The sequence below is a fragment of the Magnolia sinica genome, chromosome 5, assembly GCF_029962835.1.
Source record: "Magnolia sinica isolate HGM2019 chromosome 5, MsV1, whole genome shotgun sequence".
Classification (NCBI taxonomy): domain Eukaryota; kingdom Viridiplantae; phylum Streptophyta; class Magnoliopsida; order Magnoliales; family Magnoliaceae; genus Magnolia; species Magnolia sinica.
This window is the reverse complement of record NC_080577.1, coordinates 2,134,650-2,153,889: the sequence shown is the minus strand read 5'-3', so window position 1 is coordinate 2,153,889 and position 19,240 is coordinate 2,134,650. Positions and strand designations below refer to the sequence as shown.

General features: G+C 41.0%; 1 protein-coding gene across 4 annotated transcripts; it reads left to right on the top strand.

Moving 5' to 3' along the window:
- The first annotated feature begins 12,240 nt into the window (after nt 1-12,240).
- On the top strand, nt 12,241-17,946 carry LOC131245086 (uncharacterized). 4 transcript variants are annotated; one of them, XM_058244304.1, is made up of 3 exons: nt 12,241-12,701; nt 15,917-16,024; nt 17,580-17,946. In XM_058244304.1, the coding sequence occupies exons 1-2, from the start codon at nt 12,307-12,309 to the stop codon at nt 16,020-16,022; spliced, it is 501 nt and encodes a 166-aa protein (XP_058100287.1). In that variant the 5' UTR covers nt 12,241-12,306; the 3' UTR covers nt 16,023-16,024; nt 17,580-17,946. The 4 variants fall into 4 exon arrangements, with proteins under 4 accessions (XP_058100287.1, XP_058100286.1, XP_058100284.1 ...); XM_058244303.1 differs by lacking the exon at nt 17,580-17,946 and adding an exon at nt 16,317-16,991; XM_058244301.1 differs by lacking the exon at nt 17,580-17,946 and adding an exon at nt 16,229-16,991.
- Nucleotides 17,947-19,240: the final 1,294 nt, after the last annotated feature.

Here is a 19,240-nt window from a genome sequence, read left to right as displayed (position 1 = left end):
TGCAAGAGCTCTGCTCGTCCATATCCTTCAATCGACCCCCATGACGGGTCCCACGCAAGATCCAATGCTGCCACGAGGAAAAGATCCAAGACCTCAACTTCCTACAACCGCGAACCGTGATACGGGAGCGGCTCTTCTAGACCTCAACGTGCAGCACCAACAGCCAGTCCGAGTAGGATTCCAAATCCTTATACTCGGCCAAGGTCGAACAACAACTGTGCCACTTATCAAACACTTGTCCTCAACGCCCCGCAGCCGCACTTGACTATAAACGAAGGGGGCATTGAAGATGATGCCGCAGAAGAAGACCATGACTTTGATGAACTTGAACAAACCACTGAAGAAATAGCAGGTGGCGATGAAGTGACGGGCGAGGATCATGGCGAATTTCTAGTTGTGAGGCGATTACTATATGCCCCACGAAAGGAATTACATCCACAACGACAAAATATATTTCTTACTCGGTGCACTGTCAACGGAAAGGTTTGTGATGTGATCATAAACAATGATAGTAGCGAGAACATCGTCTCAAGAGTGATGGTGGACAAGTTGCAGCTACTAACAACGAAACATTCTTTCCCGTACTCAATTGGCTGGATAAAAAAGGTGAATGAGACCAAGGTAACTAAATAATGCACTATCTCATTTTCAATTGACAAAAATTATAAGGATCAAATATTTTATGACGTGGTCGACATGGAAGCTTATCATATGCTATTCGGTCGACCCTGACAGTCGGATCATGATGTGACCCGTCGGGGACGAGATAATGTCTATATATTCATCAAGGATAGTCGAAAAATAATCCTTGCCCCTATGGCACCAGAGAACCACCTTGAAGCTTATAAAGTGGAGGGGAGTTCCCTCTTGACCATTCGAGATTTCATGGAGGAATCTAAGGAAATCGGCAAGGTATACACCGTATTGGTGAAGGGCGAGGAAGAAGAACCTTTAAATATCCCTCCAAGTTTAAGACTGTTGCTAAATAAATTCAAAGAAGTCTGGCCTGAAGATTTACCTGATGGATTGCCCCCTATGAGAGACATCCAACATCTCATAGACCTCGTCCCCGGGGCTGGCTTGCCCAACCGCCCTCATTATCGGATGAGTCCGAAGGAGTGTGAGATACTTCAGGGGCAAGTGGAGGAATTGATCCGTAAGGGTCTCTTGAGAGAGAGCATGAGCCCATGTGCCGTACCAGCATTATTAACGCCAAAAAAAGATGGAAGCTGGCGCATGTGTGTCGACAGCCGAGCAATCAACAAAATTACCATCAAATATCGGTTTCCAATACCACGGTTGGACGACATGCTCGATATGTTAGAAGGGGCCAAGGTGTTCTCTAAACTAGATCTAAGGAGCGGGTACCATCAGATTCGTATTCGACCCGGTGATGAGTGGAAAACGGCATTCAAGACTAAGGAAGGGTTGTATGAGTGGCTGGTCATGCCCTTCGGCCTATCGAACGCACCAAGTACTTTTATGCGTTTAATGAATCAAGTTCTAAAACCGTTCACTGGCCGATTTGTGGTAGTATATTTTGATGACATATTGATATATAGCCAGGATGAAGCGGAGCACAGGAAACATCTCAGGCAGGTGCTACAGGTCCTACAACTTAACAAGTTGTACCTCAATTTGAAGAAGTGTAGTTTTTTAACTGACAGCCTATTGTTTTTAGGATTTGTTGTAACGTCCACAGGCATTCGTGTGGACGATGAAAAGGTGCGAGCTATTAGGGAATGGCCGATCCCGACAAACATTCATGAGGTGAGGAGTTTTCACGGGTTGGCGACTTTCTATCGTCGATTTGTGCGAGATTTTAGCACCATAGTCGCGCCTATAACAGATTGCATGAAAAAAGGACCGTTCCAGTGGACCGATAAAGCTGATAAGAGCTTTCATGAGATCAAGCATCGTTTGTCTACAACACCGGTCTTGGTGCTTCCTAATTTCGACAAACTGTTTGAGGTTGAGTGTGACGCTTCATACGTTGGAATTGGAGGAGTATTATCACAGGAAGGCAGGCCGGTAGCCTTCTACAGCGAGAAGCTCAGCGAAGCTCGAAAGAAGTGGTCGACTTATGAGCTTGAGTTGTACGCAGTTGTTCAGGCGCTGCGACATTGGCGGCATTATCTGATTCAAAGAGAGTTTGTTTTGTACACTGACCATCAAGCATTAAAGTTTATTAATAGTCAGACTAACGTGAATCGTGTGCATGCTAGATGGGTTACATTTTTATAGGAATTCACGTTCGTTCTGAAGCACAAGTCAGGGCAACAGAACAAGGTGGCTGATGCACTTAGCCGTCGTGCATCACTACTAGTTACAATAAGCAACGAGGTAGTCGGCTTCGACTGTCTCAAGGAGTTGTATGCCGAGGATGAGGACTTCAAAGGTTCTTGGATGAAGTGTCAAGAAGTTCACCCCAGTGACCTTCATATACAGGACGATTTTCTCTTCAAAGGGAATCGATTGTGCATCCCCCAAAGTTCTCTGAGGGAGCAGATTATTCAGGAGCTGCATGGGGGTGGCCTTGGTGGACACGTGGGGCGAGACAAAACGCGAGCTCTTGTGGAAGAGCGGTATTACTGGCCGCAGTTAGTACGTGATGTGGGAAAAGCCGTACAACGTTGTCATGTTTGTCAGACCTCCAAGGGGCAATCTCAGAATACGGGTCTCTACACCCCGTTACCTGTGCCTAACGGTCCTTGGGAGGATTTATCAATGGACTTCGTGCTTGGTCTCCCACGAACACAACGCGGCATGGATTCGGTGTTCGTGGTGGTAGATCGTTTCTCAAAGATGGCGCACTTTATCCCATGCAAGAAGACGCTCGATGCAACACACGTGGCGAATTTATTTTTCAGGGAGGTCGTTCGGCTACACGGGGTCCCCAAGACCATTACTTCCGATCGTGACACGAAGTTCATTAGCCACTTTTGGCGGACTTTATGGAATCGATTCGATACACGACTTCAATTCAGCAGTGCTTACCACCCACAGACTGATGGGCAGACCGAAGTTGTGAATCGCACGTTGGGAAACCTCCTTCGCTGTATTTCAGGAGAAAAACCGAAGCAGTGGGATTTGGCCTTGTCTCAAGCAGAGTTTGCATTCAACAACATGGTGAACCGTTCAACAGGGAGATCACCATTCCAGATTATATACGGACGAGTGCCTCGCCACACACTTGACTTGGTCCCTCTGCCCTAGCACCCAGGCATGAGCATTACAACAGAACATAGACAAGATCATGGGCATCCATGCAGAAGTGCAGACCAAGCTACATGCCTCGAACGATAAGTACAAGGAACAAGCGGACAAGCATCGGCGACAAAAAGTGTTCGAGGTGGGCGACCGCGTTATGGTCCATTTGCGCAAAGAGAGATTTCCGACCGGGACGTACAACAAGTTGAAAAATAAGAAGATTGGACCCGTCCCAATCATCCAAAAGATTAATGATAACGCTTATATTGTTGATCTTCCAGATGATATGGCAATCTCACAGACTTTCAATGTCGCGGACCTGACCGAGTATCATGAACCAGAGCATGACGAGAACTCGAGGACGAGTTCTTTTGAAGTGGAGGAGACTGATGTAGAGCGGGTCGCAGACAATTACATGGCCAAGATGGATCAGAAAAGGCCCGGTCGACGATCCGGATCATCGAACCTTAAATCGGGCGTATCTTGCAATCCTAATGAGTTATCCGACGTAAAATATATGATTTGGGGTAGAACGAGCTACTGAAGCCAACCAACCCGCTATGCCGGGTTGCGCAGCCCGGAATTGCGAAAAACCCCTGGATTGATGGTCGTTTCCCTGTTTTAATTTCGTTTTTACTATAAATAGTAAGTTTTAGTTTGATTATAACTCTTCATCCGTCGGGCTTTAGGAGTTGTGCCCAACGTGAAAAGAGCTTAGAATAATTAGGAGAACGGTTTGGTGAAGCCAAATAGGACACTTACTATTTTTGGCCGAAAACCTTGCGCACTAGTAGACATCACGACCGTCTATAAATAGTAAGTTTACTATTTATAGTAAGTCGCGGATTCTAAGAGTTTGAGTTGTAGTTTGCTTCTAATTTCTTTCCCATTGCTTGGTAGCCCTATTTAAAAGGTTGTGAACTCGTTTTTATTCATCAATTAATCAATTTCGAATTTATTAGAATTTATTTCTATTTTCTGCTTTCTTTTCCTCGTGGATTCGAGAAGTCTCTGTGAGGAGTCCAGAGAAGCTCCGTGGATTCGGGGTAGTTATCCTCATCACGTTCATCCCTGCGTCATACAATACATAAGATGATGACGATGATGACAATCGATAGCTGCGTCATGCTATATTAGATTCAGAAAATGATTTTTAGCAGACATTGAAATTCAAAAAACATTTTCATTAGCATACATTGTTGCCCAAATAAAAAATTCCAAATAAAATCAAATTTCATGAGCTGATGTTTCAGAATATATGTTGAGCAAATCAGATTTTTGAATTTGGCCTTGCTGCATGTTGGGGACTAATTGGAGCCAACATCACCATCTGGACCGTTAGTTATCTGTAGTCCACTCTTTGGTGTTAATTATAGTGACTGGACCTACCTTTTGTAGATGATCTTGTCCATCCATTTTTGCATCCCATTGAATGGATGGCAACTCGATCATTCGATCAGTAATTCAGTATGAATTTTTCAAGGTAGCCTAGGAAGATTTGGTCCGTTCAAATGGACGGTCCAGACTGATGATATAGATTGATCACATGTCCAAATGCAAGTCGTTGCATAGGAAGGACTCCATACACTTAATGGGCTTTGGTTATATGGCAGGGATGATTGACACAGTTGCCGAGTGGACTTATGCGCTTGCAGTGTATGAAGGCAACTCTCGTGTACTTGGTTATGGCACGTGTGGTGAAATTTTATGTAAATCCAAACCATCCAAAATGTGTAACCACGATTAGATGGAGCATTGACCTAATATTGGATTGACCAGACAATCCTAACCTTTGAATTGATTGGTTATTTGAACGGTGAGGATCTAGCTAGTGGTAGAACCATGCCGTGTCCGGTGGAAGCGGATTGATTCCTGCCCCCGCCTGGACGCATTAATGCGTCTAGGCAGGGGATCTGTGGGGCCCACCGTGATGTATGGGTTTTATCCAGGCCGTAAATCCATTTTTTTAAAGATCCTTTTTTTAAAGTTAGGCAGGTCCAATGCTCAAGTGGACCGCACCACAGGAAGCAGTGGCGAGAATGAAACTCACCGTTGAAACCTTCGTACGAGCTACAACTATGGGACGGATCCAAAACTTCTGCCGCTCACAATAAGTTTTTAACGGTGGGAATTCAATCCCCACTATGTGGTGCACTTGAGCCTTGGATCTGGCTCATTTTTGGTTTCATATCCAAAAATAATCTAGAAAAATGGATGGACGGCGTAGATAAAACCCATACATTACGGTTGGGCCCACAGAACCCTTCATAGACGGATTATCGTCCAGGCTGGGCTAGGGTTGGGCCCAACCCAATCCATGTTGGGCGAGAGTTCAAAGGCCCAGCAATGTAATGGCTCTCGTTGGTGTGGATGCGCATAAAGGCGCAATGACATGATGATCTGAATTGACCTATATAAAACCTCTGACCTGTGCTATGCCCAGATGCACATGTATCAAAATAGGCACACATGGACCTAGACATATAAACCGATGGAGTGGGCTTGAACAGCCCAGATCCACCCACTTGCTCCTCTCCACAGCACAACTTACGGGGTTAAAATCCCAATATGAAGAATTGAATTCAAAGAACAAAACACGGAGAACTTCCTTCCCATAGAGATATAAAGATGAAGAAGCTTGACCTTGTTCTTCTTCTCCCATCAGTGAGAGATGTCGTACGTTTCACTCATTCCTCGATTTCCATGCTGTGAAATTCATTCGGGCCCACTCATCCTATTCTTTGTGTTTGTTTTAAACTTAAGCTGGACTAACTTCATTCTTTTCTTTTCTTTTTTGGTTTTTTGTTTTTTTTGCTGTTTGTTTAATGTACGTAGGAGAATAAAGTGTATTTTTTCTGAAGGTATGTTGAAGTTGTATATATTTTTTTTTTGGGTCTGATTTATTTGTTCTTTTTTAAGAAAAAAGAAGTAAAGCAAAAGTATAAAATAACTTTTTAAGAAAAAGAAGGGAAAATATAAAATAAGTTGTTTTATTTTTATTTTTTAATATTTTTATTTTTATTCTTTTTTATTTACTAAAGAAAAAGAAAATAAGATATTAAAGGTTTTTTCTGATTTATTTTTTTTAAAAAAAAAAGCAGAGACATTTTCATCCATTAAAAAAGACCTCTTATCTGTTAGGGATTTGTGCTGTGGAATCACACAGATCTAGATCTAGGATAGCAATCCAATAACGTCAAGCAATCAAAAGATAACACAAAGTTTTAACGTGAAAAACCCTTACGGGAAAAAAATCATGGCACAAAGCGACAGAAATTCACTATGAAATAGAAATTACAAGCGAGGGGACTTACCCGATTCGAATAACCTCGAATCTTACCTTTGCTACACCCTTTGATAACCCTATAACCCTTTAGGAACCCTTGGAAAACTTTTATAAAGCTTTAAAATACCTTAGAATAGCCCTAGGGACCCCTATTTATAGTTTAGGAAACTCCACTTACGCACCTAGTTCGGAAAAGTTTAGTAACCGCCTCAAATTTACGCATTCCACGCAGGATCTGCGTAACCTTGACTGGTCGAGGAACCCCCTCGACCGGTCGAGCCATCTCCTCGAGTGGTCGAGCGGCTCGGATACCAAAAATAATAGCACGCTAGACTTTGACTCGAGCAGTGCTCGACTGGTCAACAGACCCAAAACAGATTTAAGGCATCTGTCTGATAACAATCTCCACCATGCGCTCGATCGGTCGAGAGACCCAAAACAGATTTAAGGCATTTGTCTGATAACAATCTCCACCATGCCTTCAATCTTCAACCATATAGCTTGCTGCCCTCTTCTCTTATCTCCGCATCACATCATAGCTTCAATCAACACTTCTCGTGCACACTTTGTCCTTCTTTTACGCTATCGTCAAGCCCAAAGAAGTTGCAGGCAACTTGAACTTCTCTGTAGGAACAACATTGATGAACATGTCTGTTGAATTCATGCTGTTGTGAATCTTTTCCAGTGTGACACCTTCTTCCTCAAGTACCTGTCGGATAAAGTGGTGACGAACATCAATGTGTTTAGTACATGAGTGATAAACAAAATTTTTAGCCAAATTGATAGCACTTTCATTATTACAGTTAACCGGCACAACCTCCTGCTGAAGTCCCAACAAATTTATTATGTTTCTGAGCCTAACACCTTCTTTAAACGCTTCCCTTACTGCTATATATTTTGCTTCAGTCATGAAAAGAGCCACCATAAACTGAAGCTTCAACATCCGACTAATTGCTCCACCTGCTAGTACGAATGAGTACCCTGAAATAGACTTCCTGGAATCTATACTGCCCACGTAGTCGGAATTCACATACTCTATCAACTTTGTCCCTGTCTTTTTAAAAGTTAAGACGTAGTCTTTCGTATCTTGAATGTATTGAAGTAGCCATTTCACTGCTTCCCAATATTGCTTATCGGGGTTTGATATGTATCTGCTCACAACACCAACTGCCTGTGAAATATCTGGTCTAGTACAGACCATGACATACATTAAACTGCCAACCACATTTAAATAAGGCACATGAAACATAACTTGCTTTTCCTCATTTGATTTAGGACATTGTTATGAAGAAAGTTTGAAGTGGGCCGCGTGGGGAACGATCACCGGTTTTGCTTGGTCCATCTCATACGTGAACAATACCTTTTCAAGATATTCTGCCTATGATAACCAAAGCATGCTCCTCTTCCTGTCTCTATGTATATCTATACCGAGAACTCTCTTTACAGCCTCCAGATCTTTCATCTCGAATGTCCCTGATAACCGAGTCTTCAGTACGTTGATTTCAAATATATTATGACAGGCGATCAACATATCATCAACATACAGTACTAAGATGATGAGTTTTCATCATTCTGTGTCTTGTAATAGACATCGTGATCGTATTCACTTCGAGTAAATTTTTAACTCACCATAAAAGAATCAAATTTTTTATATTATTGCCTAGGCGATTGTTTCAGGCTGTATAACGACTTCATTAACCTGTAAACCTTTTTCTCTTCCCTTTTAACTTCGTAGCCCTTTGGTTGCTTAATGTAGATCTGCTTTTCCAATTCCCCATGCAGGAATGCAGTCTTCACATCCATCTGTTCCAACTCAAGATCGTATTGGGCAACCAATGCCAACACGAATTTGATAGATACCTGCTTAACCACCAGCGTGAATATCTCTGTGAAGTCGATTCATTCTCTTTGGGCATAACCCTTCGCTACCAATCTTGCTTTGTATCTATCATGTTTCCTTTTGAATAATTACTTGCATCCAATTACTTTTCGGCCCGCAGGAAGCTCCAACAACTCTCATGTGTGATTTTTGTGCAACGAGTTTATCTCATCGTCCATAGTCGCCTTCCACTTTTCTGCATCAGGCTCATCAAGAGCCTCATAAATAATAGATGGGTTCCCCTCATATGTAATGAGGGCATATACAATATTAGAGTCGTCCCTGTATCTTGCCGGTAACCTGCGATCACGCGATCCTTCTCACAAGTGGTTGTTCCAACTGATCCTGTACCTGTCTTCGCATCTGTCTCTGCCTAAGTATCATCTATGTCAATCTGGACGTCTACGATCACCATTTCTGGTTCGTCTTGCTCCTATTGATCATTCTTGCGAAATAGAGAGTTTTCATTGAATCTGACATTACGGCTAGTGATGACCTTGTGTGTGACCTTGTCGAATAACCTGTAACCTTTCACACCAATACCATAGCCAACAAAGATGTACTTTTTGGCTCTATGGTCTAGCTTATCTCTCTCAACTGACGGTACATGAGAGTCAGCTTCACAACCAAATATGCGTAGATTTGAGTAGTTAATTTTCTGACCACTTCATACTTCCTCTGAGATTTTACATTCAATTGTCGTTGAAGGAGATCGGTTCACCAAATAACAAGCCGTGTTAACGGCCTCTGTCCATAAGTCTTTGCCCAACGCAGCATTACTTAACATACATCTGGCCCTGTCTAGGAGAATCTGATTTATTCGCTCAGCCACACCGTTTTGCTCGGACGTGTGGTGCATTGTGTTGTGCCTGATGATCCCTTCATCCTTGTAATACTCATTAAACTTAGTGGAAATAAATTCTCCACCATTGTCAGTCCTTAAAACCTTTATTTTTCGCCCTGACTGTTTTTCCACCAGTATTTGAATATAGTGAAAACTTCGGATTTATGTTTCATGAAGTAAACTTAAACTTTCTTACAATAGTCGTCAATGAATGAAACAAACCATGACGACTTACCAACAGAAACTTTTAGCGATGGCCACTATACGTCAACGTGCACATAATCAAGCACCCCCTTACAAACATGTTTTACAAATTTAAAAGACAAATCTAGATTGTTTACTATATATACAATGCTCGCATATATCTAAATCAGAATTTTTAAAAGCTGAAATCAAACATCGATCAGAAAGTACCTTCATGCCTCGCTCACTCATGTGGCACAGACGAGCATGCCACATATGTAGAGACGTGGAGTCTGCAATAGCTGCTACCGCTCCACCTACTGAAGTGCTTCCAATCAACCTGTAAAGGTTTTCGTGACTCTGCGCTCTCATAACCACGAGTGCCCCTTTTGAAACTTTAAGGACACCATCAATACCGGTGAACTTGCATCCTATAGCCTCAAGTTCACCGAGAGAAAATCGGACTTGTCTTAATATCAAGAACGTGCCTGACGTCAGTCAAGGTACGCTTCATCCCATCAAACATCTTGATACTCACCGTACCAATAACCACAACATTACATGCATTATCATTACCTATAAAAACCTGTCTACCATCGCATTCCTTGTAACTGGTAAACCAACTCCGATGAGGAGTCATGTGATAAGATGTTCCTGTGTCAAGTATCCACTCGTCTTTATGATTGTCGTGTAAGTGACCAATCATGGAAACAGATAGAACATCACCACCACTTGATTCTTCATCAGATGTGACCACAATGGCCTCATTGGAAGAAGCCGCTGAATTTCCTTTCTTTGCTTTAGGATTTCTACAATCCCTTTTCATGTGTCTAGACAACTCACAATTCCAACACTTTAATTTTCCTTTGCTCTTGCCCTTGGATTTGGATCTAGGCCTTGAGGATCCTATACCTCGCTCAGAATCTCTGCCCCTCGTAATCAGTGCATCGGAAGATGCCCCCATGTCACCGTTTAGCTTTCTCATAGCCTTCCCTTGAAGGGTTGAGATAACGGTGTCAACACTTAGGGTTTTATTTGCGGTGCACACCGTGTCCCTGAAAGACTCATATGATGTAGGAAGACAATTCAACAATATACATGCCTGTTCCCCATCTCTGACCATTTCCTCCATATCTAGCAATTTGCACATCAATTTATTAAAGTTGTTGATATGGGCTTCTAGATCTCCTCCCTCTGCCATCTTGAAGGTATAACACTGTAGCTTCAAGTGTAGGCGATTTTCAGAGGACTTCTTTACATAGATATTCTCTAACTTCGCCCACAAACTAGCTGCAGTGTTCTCCCTCAAAATATTATAAGGTTTTTACATTCATCATATTTCATGGTAAATTTTCGCTCCTCAAGAGCCTTAATCTCACATTGCTTGGTTAACAGACTAATCATCTTAACATTCCATAACTCAAAATTACTTTTACTTGAGTACTTCTCAATATCAAACTTGTCGTTTCCCATTATTACTATTCTTGCAGATTCAGATATATGCCCCAACAATTTCCCTGATACCACTTGTCGGAGAGTTGTGCTGCGGAATCACACAGATATAGATCCATGTGATTCCGCAGCACAAATCCCCAACACTATCAAGGTTCTAATTTATTATTATAATTTTTTAAAAAGACATCCTAATTACCTAAACAAAATAGGCAAGAGGTTTAGTTTGTTAATAAACTCTTTAGAAAATCTTAACGAGGACAAACTTGGATTAGTTTATTAGATGGTATTAGCTAGGATAGAATTGCATTTAGTTATATCGTGTTTGGGGAGTGTTGTAGGGAAAATACGCTGACCTACCGTTGATGGGCCAGGTCGAGCACTCTAATAGCGAGAGGTGCGACCCAATGGTCCAACGTTCATCTCAGCTCTTGACCGATCAGGAAGAAAGCTCCATCTCTTGACTTTGGGCCGAGCCCGACCTCAACAGATCAAAGCTCGATCCCTTCGCATCGAGCTGAACTCGACCCCAATGTTAGGCTAAGCTCAACTTAACCGACACCTAGTTGGCCCAATCCGTGCCAAAGATCATAGAAACTATCTCCAAAGTGGTTCTCCTTGCCGAAGATTTAGAAAGATCCTACTAGGATTTTGTCCTCGTCAAAGCAGGGATGATTGCACCCTATGCCACTGCCTCTTCCCACCTATAAATAAGATGATCCTCATACAGGAGAGGTACACATAATTTCTAACGCTAAACCCTCCTAACTTTGACATCGGGGGGTCCACGGCATGAGCCAAGTTCTTCTCTATTTGTTCTTTGTGTAGGTTCACGAGTCAGGAAGGGTAGACCAGACTTCTGCATTAACAAGGAGGGATTATGCGAGATAGAAATACATTTAGTCTCATGATTTCCATAAAATTTAAAATCTACTATATAGGTGGGCCTCACATTGACGCATGTGATTATCCATGCCGTTCATTCATATGCACCCTTTTTATGTGACATTTTGGTTATATGGATAAGTGACCATCATCCATTGAGAATTTAGTTAGTTGATTACAATTCCATGGTTTATCAAACAGAATTTTGTTTAATCAGGCGTTTTACCTGTAGTAAGAATTTTATCCCAAAGATGGGATTGGATTACCAAAATACCATGGAATTTCCAGATATACAATTGTAATAATGGAATTTCCGACATACAATCATTATGTAATAACGGTGTTAATCCCATCTAATACAACTCAATGACATTTTGTCCCACTGACCAAACTCGAGTCGACGGAGTATATTACAGTAACTTCGCGTACTCCCCTCCGATCTTCAATGTCTCCTCGCGCGAATCGCGTCATTATTATCGGTTGAAGAGAAGATAAGAGTCGCATTTGAAAAATACAAACATCGTTCGCTTCCTCTCCTCAAATTTAGTAGAATCTCTCTACAAAAAAATGCCCGCCATTTCTGCCTCTAAATCAATCATCCCTAAGAAAGCCCAATCATCTTTCCCGCCCTTTTTTATTTCTGCCCAATGTCTCTCCTTCTCCCCTTCCCTTTGTAGAAAATTCCCGACATGTCTCCAAACACTCTCTCCTCCTCCGTCCAGCAGAAAAACCCTAATTCTCTGCAAATCATCCGAAACTGAGCTCTCAGCCACGGACATCGAGTGGCTCGAGAAGCTCCCCGACAGGAAGAAGCCCTTGTATTCTCACAGCCTCCCTTGCATCGAGGCATGGCTGAAGAAATTAGGGTTCTACCAGAGCAGGGAAGACCGCGCTGTCTGGTTCGTTGAGAAGCCTAACTGGCACGCGCAGCTCTCGCTTGACGTCACCGATCTTTACATTAGGTACATTCGACTCTTCGAATTCATATCGGTTTTTTGAAATTCTAGGGTTTTAGGGTGTTTCAATCCGTGTGACGTTTTCATTTTCATTTTTTTAAAAAGGATTAATGGGTTATTTTGATATTAGCCTGTGATTTTAGGGAAAATGGTATTGTAGCACAGCGAACGGATTCGATTATCTTGTGTGCTGCAAAAAAATAAAAATAGATAAATAATAAAATGTTGATTGATATTCTGTGATCGAAGCTATGAATGCGCCACAGTTGGAGAATTCACTGATCAGACCATCTTAGCTGTTTGATTGGTGGTCTTAAAAATGGAAGGTACAAAACTATAGTGTTGATAGTCAGAACTGAATGTGTAAACCCAAGAACTGTTCAGGTAGGAATGTTCAATCTGTTTGATTTTCTGATCCATGGTGGGATCCAGCTACGAACAGTTCAGATAACTGAAAGTCCTATTCACGACCTTTTTTTACACAGATCAAAGGGTCTAAAATGGTGTGATGTGCAAAGGTTAGAGTATCTCTTACTTAGAAGTTTTAGAATTCCTCTCTGTTATTTTAGTCTGAGGATCCCCAGGGTTTTGCATTCCTCTAGACATGTTGGTCTTCATTTGTTTCAGAAATTGGTTGAGAATGGTAATTTATTTCTGATGAGTTGTCCTTAGGGGTCATTTGGATGTCTGTAAAATAGCCCCTATGGAAATGGAATTCATTATCACAGAAAAATCTTGTGTTTGGGTCCTGGAAATACTTGGAATTGGTTTAGCTGTTGGAATGCATTTCCACCAAAAGGGGCATTTTGTAATTCCTCAGGAGGAGCTACCAACACTTGGCACGTTTTTAACAAAAGTTTTGTTACCTTTCGAAAAAGCAAAGCTATCAACAGTCATATTTTTGAATTCCCTCTCTTGTGAATGTGCACAATATAATTCCTGGCAATTATTTCCTAGTACCCTAAACACAGTTTGTAGATCCCACGGAATTACATTCCAGTACCCAAACATGACAAACAAATTGTTTTTCTCAGGATTTTTTTTATCCTTCCTGAAAACGAATTTCTTTTGGCCCCTTACTGTGTATTTTTTTTCCTCTACTTTCTCTGAATGACCCCAATCAGTTGGGATGATGATAATGATGAATGTAACATTATGTCAATATATTGGAGAGTAGGAAAACAGATGACATGAAACTAATATTTCTGTTGTGGAAGTGCCTTTAAACCAGTATTTTAAATAGCTATGCTATGTAGCAGTTAGCTTATGCTACGTAGCTTAGCTTGGCCTTAACGCTATGTAGCTCATGAAAATGGCTTAAGTCATAGCTTATTCTACATGATAATTTGCACACGCTACAGGCTACATAGACTACACTACACGCTACGTAGCTCACATTACAAGTTATTTTTCACTACAACATTAAAATCAATTAATGTTTTCAGTGATTTGTTATATTTTTCTATTTTTCAATAAAAATTAGTAATATTTTCAATGCTTTTAGTTTTAGTAGCAGTATTATATCAGTTTCGTTGCTCTTTCTTTACATTCATACTTAATCATTGCCCTTTTCTATTACTTTAGGTTGCATTTGGTTGCACCCAATATCATGAATTTTTTTTAAATTTCATTGTTAATCGGTCTAATTTGCTGCAGAATATCATGAAATTTGTGCAACCAAGTGCAGAAATGTAGAAGTAGCGTGTATCTTATGCTACAAGCTATGCAGCTTACACCTCATGCTTTAGAGGCGTGAATGCTCTGCTATTCGCTGTTTAAAACACTGCTTTAAACTAAGAAATGAGGTCATGAACTGGAGGAGTTACAAGCTTATCATCTGCAGCTCTTGAATAAGATCATGAAAAGCTGAAGCAATTCTCAGGAACTGATGGGGATGGGTCAAAGTCTAATGGCCTTGGAACCATAGACATTGATGACTTTGTTAAGGGCCTGTTTGGCCAACTGCATTAGGTGGGATTAAGGTGGATGGAATTGTAAAAGTAACAATAAATGTATATGTAAGGTATTGTCCCTGGATTGGGTGTATCCCATGTTTTCTAATACCATGTTTGGAATGTATGCAATTAAAAGTAAATCCCGGGATTTACTTTCAAATTACACTTGGGTAAAGGAAAAATTCATCATCCATGGGATTTGGAAATCCCATCTCGCACTTTCCAGCACAAGGCTCATTTTCCAAAGCCTATAAAGTTAATTTTAATCCCATCTCACACTCATTCCAAACATGGTATTCCCAATCTCGAAGTGGCATTAGCAATGCAATCCCATTTAATACAACTTAATACCACTAGCCAAACAGGCCCTAACAGACTCTGAAGGAATGCCAATTGTTTCAAGTTTGTCTAAGATGGAATGTTCAGTTTGGTACATCAGTCTGCTGTAGGGGTTTTGATCTTGGAAAGGTGGCAATTTGGCTGTTACTCTTTGAATTTCACGTATCATACATTGTTACATTTTTACACAATAGCCACTCAACATGGTCAGATTCATACACCAATGTGACTTAACCATATTAAATTACTTCTATGAAAGATTCACTCATTTTTGGTAGGTTGTCTGTAGGAAACATGAATTGACATCCCTAAGCTCATTGATTAATGGTTTGATGTACCAGATGCAAGGGGTTGACTGATAACAGCTTTGGACTTTCAGAGTAGAGCTCCTGTCCTAATTTTGAAGAAATTAGGTTGCACTGCTGAGATGAAGGGTCTCTCTTAGCTAACCCATCGCATTTTGATATCTTGTGAAGAAATGGGATTGAGTGCGACTTTTGCTGTTTGCACTCTTCTATTCATTCAGCAATAATCTTGTTTTTTCCTGCACTTGAGACTCGTTTTCTGAGTATGGAACCTTAGTTGCAGGATCCTTCTTACTAGGTGTCACCACCACTTCCAATAACTCTTTGGACTCTGCTCCCTGCTTCAATTTCCTACCTATTTATACTTGTTTACATTCTTAAATAGACGCTTCCCCACTTCCCCACCCAAATCTGTAGCCGCTTCACTTTATGCTTCGTGCTACTATAGTGTGGTGTTGTGTGCTTTTGTTTGTTCCACAGTTCAATGAACATTTGGAAACCTGGCTTCGAGTAACATCAATGTTCTTGGGCATTCTGTGGATTTGAGATCTTGTTCCATTGCATCATCTTTGATTTTGGAACCTTGGTAAGGCTAGTTTTTATATATATATTTAACATGCAGATACCTAAAGAGCGGACCAGGGGATCTCGAGAAGGACATCGAGAGGAGATTCAGTTACGCATTGAGTAGAGAGGATATCGAAAACGCGATACTTGGAGGACCTTAAGTGTAAGTAAAAACGCATATTTAAATTGTACTGTTTTGACAATCATGAAAATTTGTTGTTTGCATCAGTTTATATCTTGTTTTTTTTATTCTTTCCCTTTTTCTTGAATGTTTAATAGACTTGCGAGAGGGTTTGTATTCATCTTCCAGCTGAAAATATATGGAAATACTCTCACCTCTTGGTACTTAGTTGAAAAGGAATTGCAGTGTACAGGTTTATATTAGCTTAACATACGATGGATATCTGGGGAGTTAACTGCACCAACGAATGATGTAAATACTATTGCTGTTTTAGCTTTTTGTCACTGAAGGTCTAGAAGTAATTCATGGAGCGGGAGCTTCAGTTAACTGAGATTCAGAAGTTGAAATTTCACCTCATTCCCAATATCATGATAAGAATGGCTGGGATTTCTGGAAGAGGAAGCCATTCATTTGATGAGGGAAGAAAGGAATGTTGAGAATTCAAGTGTGCTGTCATGTCACACATGGAGGACATTCAAACCATGCAATAGGACGTCCACTGCATCTGGTACGAAAATCAGAAAGATGCCCTCATTAGACAGGCCACAACTGTACAAGAACAATGGATGGTTTAATCATACCAGCTGATGACTTATTCAACGTACTTGTGACTTGTGAGGCTAGCCTCATGAGCGGGCACACCTAATTTGTATGCCAGAGGTTCTTCATGTTAGGACCCACCTTTTTTATGACTCTGATGTCCTACATGCATGTAGATATACCTCAACTTCTAACAAGGATAGGCATCTGAAGTCTGTGTGGACACCTCAGCCAATCTCCTCTTGCTGCAGAAAAAAGCTTTGAAAGGTGAAAATTGCCATTGAAAAAAAAGAGAGAAATTCGGCCTCTTCAATTACAAAAAAAAAAAAGTGTAAAAAATAACGTATATTATTGTAGACATAGTACATTTTATTTTGATAACAATGTTTTCGACCCTACTTTTATTTTATTTTGAAATTGGTTTTTTTCAAGCCCTACTTACATGTCTCCAAACCCTTGGACTCACACATGGAATTAACGGTGCAGTTCGCTGCTGGTGTGTGAGATCCATCCTCATCAGATGAGGGGGCAATATGAACATACATTGTCCCAAAAACCAAGCGTAACTACTTATGGTAAAAAATAAACGGTTAAAAAGAAAATAACCAAGGGTTTATGTTTAAGAAAAACCTGCAAGCTCACCAAATGAGCAAGCCTTCTGGACCTTGTTGCCCAACCATGTTTACAGTTGTCTATCAGTGTCTTCTTTTTCTAATGTTTATCTATTCTATATATAAAGAGAGCAGCATTAGCCAATTTTACCTTTCTAGTATCAAATTTTATTGTTATTTTTCCTTTCAGCGGTGTAGTGACTTGGTGAAATTTGATTGGTGGGGCAGTATGCCATCAGAGATGGGCCAAGTATGCACTTGGCCGAAAACCTTTAACAAGGCCCGGGCCCATCCTTGATAGCATACTGCCCCACCGATCAAATCTCACCATGTCACCACACCACAGTTGAGGGTGGTGAGGGTCTGACCACTTAATCTGCCTCCAGCTCACATCTGCTTCTCTTCATGTCACCTCCACGGAAGTTGCAGTGTCAAGGGGTTTGTGGCGCAACGGCTGTTTGGTGCCCATTGTGATGCACGTGTGAAATCCACTCTGTATATTTGTTGTGCTTGCACATGTTTGCATGTCAGCCCAAAAATGATGGTGATCTAAAGCTTGAGTGGGCCATAGATCCCAAAGTGTTGGACAGATTGTCCACCATTCATCCATCCTTATCGTGTAGCCTCACCTTGCCCCTTTGTCTCACTTTCCTCTTTGTTTTGTTTTGTTTTGTTTTTTGGGGGTCTCTGTGACCCCTTGGTTACTTACAAGGGTGATTATTATTATTATTAGTATTATTGTATTTATTCTTTTTATTATATGTATTAGTGCAAAACTGTCTTTCTTCATGCTCAAGCCTTTGCTCGGGTCATCCCCACTTATTGCAATCGAGATGCTTCAGGACTCCGGCTGTTGAATTTGGCTTTTTTCAATAACCCAAACCATTCTAAACAGTGATGTTCATGTTCACAGTGAAAGAGCTAAATTATAGAAAGATTGAAATAATCCAGTTGAGAGTGTTCTTGTTGTTCACTTTCCAATATAAAGAGTGACACTAGTCGATGGCTTGGATATTTGGAAGATGACCCAGATTCAAAGGCTAGAGTCCAGCCCCCATCTCCTTAGCCATCACCCTATTGGTATAGGATTAGGATAATAAGAGGTCTTTTGACAGCATGGGTTTCATGTGAATTGGAATTCAATTCATAATTAACATGAAATACATATGAATTGGAATCTTCAGTCGTGTTTAGTCATGTTTGGTGCTATGCATATGGCAATTGTGAAGTGGCCATTATATTACATGCATGACATGCATTTTACCAATTCTCACACATGGCCCATTATGATGTCTATGTAAAGTCCACCTTGAACACTATGTGTATTATTCCATTGTAGCTGTTAGGCCTAAAAATAAGCCTAGTTGGTGATTCAGGTGGACCATGAGATTGGAAACCGTATATGGGCATCCTCCCTCAGTTGTTTCCCTTTGTATGACCCACCTGCATTATGAACTAGGCCTATTTTGGGCCCTATAGCTAAAATGGGGTGACACTTTGAAGTGAATTTCATATAAACATTATGGTAGGGTCGTCCAATTATTGTAGTCAACTTTAGACATTTTCATAAAGTTGTGATATAAACTCATCTAAGCCTTAAACAATTGTCAGAGATGGCCCATTGTGATGTTTATGTAAAATCCACCCACCTCACTAGTCGCGTCACTCAATTTTAGCTATAGGGTCCAAATATCAGCCCGGTTCATGATTTAGGTGGACTATATGATTGGAAACAACATGCAGGGCACCCCTCTTCCAATTGTTTCTCTTCGTATGGGCCTTATATTTAAAATGGGGTTACACACTTGGTGATCGGGTGGATTTCATGTAAATATTACTATGGGTCATACTCATTCTTGAAGTCAACTAGTAGTTATTTTCAAACGCAAGTCATGATGTTAACCCATCTAGGCCTTAAAATTAAACATTGTTGGGCATGGCCACCATGATGTATATATAAAATCCACTCCACCCACCAGGTGCGGCACTTGGTTTTAGTCGTAGGGCCCAAATATTAGTCCAGTCTATGATTCAGGTGGACTATCCA